Genomic DNA, 6,930 nt, shown 5'->3' on the forward strand with positions numbered 1-6,930 from the left:
CAGACTATTGCGCTTCTTGCCTTTAGTCTAGTTCATTCTTAATCTACAAACTGTTGCTGCTTATTTGTGTACCGAACGTGGATTTTTTCCTGAACCCGTCTTATCTATGTACAAAACCTGTACTGTTACTTGACTATTCTTGCTATTATCTCCTTCTTTCCAGATTGTTTCAGCTCCTGGACGCCGAATCTGCTTCCAGACCGTGACAAAAACCTTTACCAAAATAAAACCTTTGTGATATATTTTACTGCTTTCCTATGAGGAGATCTGATCCTGTTTTTTGGTGCTCAGCTCCCACATGGAGAAGTAATATAGCTCAGGATCAGACGACTGGCCCACTGGAGAACCAAAGTATCCTCTGGTAGGCTCAGGCTCTTAGCCCAGGCACTGACACAATAAAGGGCCCAGTAGGTCCAATAGAAGACAACCCCATTTAGAACTGATTTTGAAGCCAATCACTGTCCACTGGGGTCTATTTCTTATGGGTTGCTTAGCAAATTACATGGTAGCACAAACCCCACAATACTCAATCAAAATGAAATAAAACATGACAACAGTTTCTTTGGATAAAAATGGCCACGGTGTTTATTAAGGGTAACCTAAGATAAAATAATTCGAAGAGAATAACCATAAATAATCGAATAAATAATAAAATATAAATATTTTGACCAATAAAAACCAAGTCCGCCCAGCATTAGCTGGGTGACAAACCCCTCTAACAAACAACGTGACGTGAAGGAATTTAAGAACAATAGGGCGGGAGGGTGGGCGACGGTCCAATCTTCAAAAACTGGCTGCTTGACCACGATGAACTGCTCCTTTTATGTCCAATTTTCCCGCCTTTAGGATTTTATCAATGACCAATCAGCTGGCCTTCCACAAAACTGCCTGGAGATAGAATCTGCCAGAACCTGCTCATGCAATTGCACAGCTGACCTAGGTCCAATCAGCTGGGACCAACTCCAAACTGCCCAGAGACAGAAACATCTGGAAACCGGCTCGTGCCACCAGCACAGCTTACCCGGGGGACACCACGATGGTAAGTACCATTCTAATATAAAATAACAAATGGAGAAAAGAGGGAAAGGGGGAGAGAAAAACATACCAAGCAAAAAAACATATTTTATTAACAACTTATGGGGGGCCGTGCGACCATGTGTCCCCCAGGCAATAGCCTGGGGGGCCCCTGACATGGTAGCACAAACCCCACAATACTCAATCAAAATGAAATAAAACATGACAACAGTTTCTTTGGATAAAAATGGCCACGGTGTTTATTAAGGGTAACCTAAGATAAAATAATTCGAAGAGAATAACCATAAATAATCGAATAAATAATAAAATATAAATATTTTGACCAATAAAAACCAAGTCCGCCCAGCATTAGCTGGGTGACAAACCCCACAAGCCATGACATTACCAAGACATGGCCCCCCCCAAAACACCGCAGCCATTCTTCAATTAAATTCTGCAGGCCCAAATTGAAAATGTCGATACCCACATCAGAAAGATGTATACAATCATTTCTGAACAGCCCGTCTGTGAGGTCTTCAAGGTCACTGTGTCTATAAGAAAGACCACCGAGGACCGACATGTATTTAGACATGGCTCTATTAATCCTTTTACGGATTCGATTCAAAAACTTATAATTTCCAGAGGACCATAGCAGTCTTGGAATAATCTCTGAAAAGGAAATAGTAGCGTCAGGGAAAAGACATTTTATCAAGGCTATATCCCTTCTCATTTCCCAAAGTAAGTCCAAAGTCTTTTCTTTACCTAGGTCATTGCCTCCAGCATGGATGATAATTAAATTCGGATCCGGCCAATAAGAACTCAGTGATTTAACTAAAGAAAACACGTTCTTCCATTGCAAACCCCTTACCCCATGCCAAAAAACCGAAAAAACTAGCAGATCCATAGACAAATTTTCTGTATAGGACCTTCTCGCGGCTCTCTTCTGTGCCCAAAATATAAAAGAGTGGCCAAGGATCCAAACAACCAAACGCTTACCTGTGGATATATAATTACACTACTAACAAGTCTGGTCGAACATAAAGTTTAAATCTATTAGACTCCCACCTTCCAATTCTTTTTATAATCCCTTCATCAATTCCTAACTGTGCAGCTTCCGTAGCTGCACCTATTCTAAACGAATGGGAGGATATTTTTAAATGCTCCAACTTCAGGGACTTCAAACATTTCTTCAAAACAGAGTTAAACTGAAATCTGGACAGCTGATCCCCATTCTGATGAATCAGGAAAGCAACCCCAAGACTCGGCCTGATTGACAACCAATGTTTAACATTAGAAACTGGGCAAAGAACAGAACCCGAAAACTGATTAATTCTAACCAAACGACCTTTTCCTAATTGATCTGTCTTAGATTTTTTTAACAATAACAAAACATGGTCAATTTTGCAACTAACATCCTGAAATGAAAGGCCCGGGACTGAAACTTTACTCTCTGCCACCAGTTCGCTTATTCTCAAGGCTGCAAAGAACATTAACACAAATGCTGTTCTAAACAAACACACTTCAAAATTACTAAAACAAACTAAATGTAACACCTTGAATAATTTTAACAACAAATCTAATGAAATAGGCCTTCGTCTTTCCACAACCGGAGCTGACCTATGGTAACCTTTCAAAAGCTGCTTAACTGGGAAGAGCGAAGAAATAGCCGGACAACTGTTTAATTTAAGAAAGAAAGAGATGCCTGCCAGAGACTTAGAAATGGAGGCAAATGACAGCCTCCTACTAATCAGGCTACATACAAATTTTAAAACTAGACCTACCTCATTATGAAAGAAATTACAGTTCTCATTAACACAGAAATTAACCCACTCCTTCCAAGCAGCTGAATAATCAGCCCATGTTCTTGGAGCCAAGGATCTCTGAATATTAACATAGATTAGTCCCAAATCAGATTCCATAAATGAGGAGGACACGGAATTCCACAAAGCTCCGCTTCTGGTGCCATCGTTCTGAACCTCCGCCACTGACAACGAGATAATGAATCTGCTATATCATTCTTTTTTCCTTCTATATAGCTAGCTTTCAACCAGATGTTCAACTTCAGACAACATAAAGTTAAATGTCTTAATATCTTAACTACTAATTCACATTTTGAAGATAATGTGTTAATTGCAAAGACCACACCTTTGTTATCCGTAAACAACAAAATTCTCATATTCTTAAAATAATGACCCCATACAACTATGGCTACCAAAACCGGAAATAATTCCAATAAGACAATATTTGAAGTAACTTTGCTTACACGCCAAGCACTGGGCCATAACTCAGCCGACCATTGACCATTAAAGAATGCCCCGTAGCCCATACTACCGGCTGCATCCGTAAATAAAGACAAAGAGTCAGAATCCTCAAAATTAAACTGCCAGCAACTGCGTCCATTAAATTTAGATAAAAATTCTAGCCATACAGCTAAATCTTCTTTTAGCTGAACCGTTAACCTAATATGGGACCTAGGTGACTTAAGACCCCTTGTTGAAAAATACAGTCGCTTTGAAAAAACTCTTCCCATAGGAATAACTCTAGAGGCAAAGCTCAACAACCCTAACAGTGACTGCATATCACGTAATGAACATTTCTTCCTAGCTAACATACTGACTAAAGAAACCCTTAACTTTAACAATTTTTCCTCTGGTAAACTAAATTCCATTCTCTCAGAATCTATTCTAATACCTAAAAATTCTAATGACCTACATGGAAACACAGTCTTCTCTTCAGCTAACGGAACACCAAAAAATTTCATAAACTCGACAAATTTTAACAATAAGGAATAACATAACTCAGAACTAGCATCACCTATAAACAAAAAGTCATCAAGATAGTGCAGAACACCTCCATCCGGAATTTGCTTCTGCACTACCCAATGTAAAAAGGATGAAAATGCCTCAAAATAGAAACAAGATAAAGAAAAACCCATTGGTAAACATTTGTCATAAAAATAATCACCTTCAAATTGAAAACCTAGAGAGTTGAAACCTGCAGGGTTAACTGGTAGTAAACGGAAAGCTGATTTGATATCAGCTTTTGCTAAAAAAGCATTTTGACCAAACTGTCTCAATAAAGAGACAGCCTGATCAAACGAAGCATAGTGTACTGTCGCTTTAGACTTGTCAGCATCATCATTTAATGAAGCCTTAAACGGGTAAGAAAGGTGATGTATTAAACGGAATGAATTCAATTCCTTCTTAGGGACAATTCCTAAAGGTGAAAGTCTAAAGTTTGTAAACGGCGGATGTATAAAAGGACCAGCGATCCTGCCAGTTTCAAGCTCTTTCAGGATTTTCTGATGCACAATATCCTTATGCTGCTGGATGGATTTCAAATTATCCACCCAGCAACAACCAGATCCTTTGAAAGAAGGGATATCAAAACCAAACTTAAAACCGTTAAAAATTAAATTAGCTTTCTCCCTGTCTGGGAACATTTCTAGCCAAGGCGCCATTCTTATTAATTTCACTGGCGTCCATGCTTTTGGATAACTGTTCTTTGGAACTAGGGGGTTGAGACTGGTTTGCTCTTTTAAAACAGCGACACATTGGGTGCGAACCCCCACAAAAGGAACATTCATGTTTATACCGACAATTGTTCAACCATTTACACTGAGCTTCATTATAAGCAAAGCAAACTCCTTTCCTCAACGTATTCTGAGAACTAGGCTGCTGCTTGGGCACTGCTGACCTTTGTGGAAGCATTAAACTAAGCCACAAACCAACATCCTTAGTGCCCCATTTTAATGAAGGGTACACTGCCATCTTCTGGCGAAACATTTCATCATAATTGTACCATGCTAAACCACCAAACTGGCGGTAAGCCTCAAGAATAATGTCTACATGCTGAAATAAATTACTAGAATTAATGAAAGACTTTTCCCCTAAAACTGAAGCATAGATACAGAACGCCTGTAGCCAGTTAAAGAAAGACTTAGGAGGAGAACGTTTTTTATCCTCATCTTTATCAGACTTACCATCCTGCTTGACAAGAGTCTCCTTCGCAGATGGTAATAAAGAAAATAAATCTATAAACTCGTTCCTCCAAATACGCTCCTTAATTGCTGGCTGTAAATGAAAACCTAATGGCGAAATATCGCAAGACATCACTTCCTTACAACAAGTTTCCGAAACACCAATTCCTTTCTCTAAAACAGGAATATTACTAAAACCAGCATTCTGTAACTGCTGACTACTATGCTTCCATACATCAGCAGGGGAACTAGCAGGAACAGCCGACTTACTGACCAAATCAGCTAATAATTTTAAAATATCAAACATTACATTAGAATTGAGGGGAGGGGGGATGGGGTGGGACAGATAAGGGGTAGCTGGCATCTCACCACTCTGTTCCACCTGTCCTGGGTCGTGCACCGCTTCTGCTACCTCCTGCTGCGTGCCTGTAGATCCTGGGGAAACTTGCTGACAGGAAAGTTGACTCCTGGGACCTCTTCTTCTCCTTGATACTGGCGGGGGTGGGGAATAAGCCACCCTAGTCTTCCGGCTCCTCTTCCTCGGTTGCAGCTCTGAAGAAAAGTCCTGCGCCGCCTCTAAAACCAGTGAGGCCGGCGCTTCCGCTGTGTCCTCCACACCATCCTTGGAGCAGGAGGGGGTACCCGACCAACCTGTTGTCTCCCGTTCTCTGACTAAACTTCTGGCCAGCGGGTTAGCCAATTGCGCCGGCACTTGCTGCGCACTTCCGGCACTGTGCGCCACCTTCTTTGATGACACGGTCGGCCGCCTCCTCTCAAGCTCCGGCACCTGGAGCGAACGTCCGGAACTGCGCTCCACCCTCAGTGATGACTCTGCTGCAGACTTCATCCTCTTGGCTGCAGCTGATGACGGCACCTCGAGCGACGACCCAGCAGGAGACACTGCTTCCTCTATGTCGTCTTCCAGCCCAGCAAGTTCGCTTCTTCCCTCGACTTCCCTCGACGGCGCTGCTGCTAGGCATTGCCTCAGCCAGTTTTCTCCTCCTTCCGACTCCGCTCTTCTGATCAGCTCCATCAGCAGGACATCCATGGCGACGGTCCAATCTTCAAAAACTGGCTGCTTGACCACGATGAACTGCTCCTTTTATGTCCAATTTTCCCGCCTTTAGGATTTTATCAATGACCAATCAGCTGGCCTTCCACAAAACTGCCTGGAGATAGAATCTGCCAGAACCTGCTCATGCAATTGCACAGCTGACCTAGGTCCAATCAGCTGGGACCAACTCCAAACTGCCCAGAGACAGAAACATCTGGAAACCGGCTCGTGCCACCAGCACAGCTTACCCGGGGGACACCACGATGGTAAGTACCATTCTAATATAAAATAACAAATGGAGAAAAGAGGGAAAGGGGGAGAGAAAAACATACCAAGCAAAAAAACATATTTTATTAACAACTTATGGGGGGCCGTGCGACCATGTGTCCCCCAGGCAATAGCCTGGGGGGCCCCTGACATTCTTTACATTTACATATAATAACTCTAAAGCTTTATCACCCCTTGTTGTACATTTCCCATACTGGGTAAAATGTTATGATAATATTTATTGTCTATTCTGTATATTAGTGTGATTATTGTTACATTTTATTCTTTTAATGTTTTATGATGTTAGAGAAATGCTTTTTGTACATATACATGAATGTTGTAGTGGCTATTTAATCATGTCAATTAGACACATGCCCCAGAGGAAGCCGGAAGGCTGAAACCCGGGGTCGGGCGAGATTGTTTTGCGTGCCGCTTTTGCCTTTCTATCGATTTAATCTAATTACTGATTTTTTATTCATTGTAACCTTGATAGTGTGGATTAAAACCAGCGTGGAGCGAACAGTTTTCAGAGGGTATTGCACTATGTTTCTCTTTTTTACATACTAGAGATATACGCTTTTTTCCTACCAGGAGTTCGAACGTCGGGAGACCGTAC

At 41.6% G+C, this 6,930-nt stretch overlaps 1 protein-coding gene across 2 annotated transcripts; it reads right to left on the reverse strand.

Moving 5' to 3' along the window:
- Positions 1-1,126: 1,126 nt before the first annotated feature.
- On the reverse strand, positions 1,127-6,257 carry LOC142652068 (uncharacterized). Of its 2 annotated transcripts, none has more exons than XM_075827479.1 (2): positions 5,363-6,246; positions 1,127-2,010 (listed from the first exon to the last, which is right to left on the reverse strand). In XM_075827479.1, the coding sequence occupies exons 1-2, from the start codon at positions 6,039-6,041 to the stop codon at positions 1,289-1,291; spliced, it is 1,401 nt and encodes a 466-aa protein (XP_075683594.1). In that variant the 5' UTR covers positions 6,042-6,246; the 3' UTR covers positions 1,127-1,288. The 2 variants fall into 2 exon arrangements, with proteins under 2 accessions (XP_075683594.1, XP_075683592.1); XM_075827477.1 differs by lacking the exon at positions 1,127-2,010 and adding an exon at positions 2,017-2,998 and having other exon boundaries at positions 5,363-6,257.
- Positions 6,258-6,930: the final 673 nt, after the last annotated feature.

The sequence above is a fragment of the Rhinoderma darwinii genome, chromosome 5 (genome assembly GCF_050947455.1).
Source record: "Rhinoderma darwinii isolate aRhiDar2 chromosome 5, aRhiDar2.hap1, whole genome shotgun sequence".
NCBI classification, from domain to species: Eukaryota; Metazoa; Chordata; class Amphibia; order Anura; family Rhinodermatidae; genus Rhinoderma; species Rhinoderma darwinii.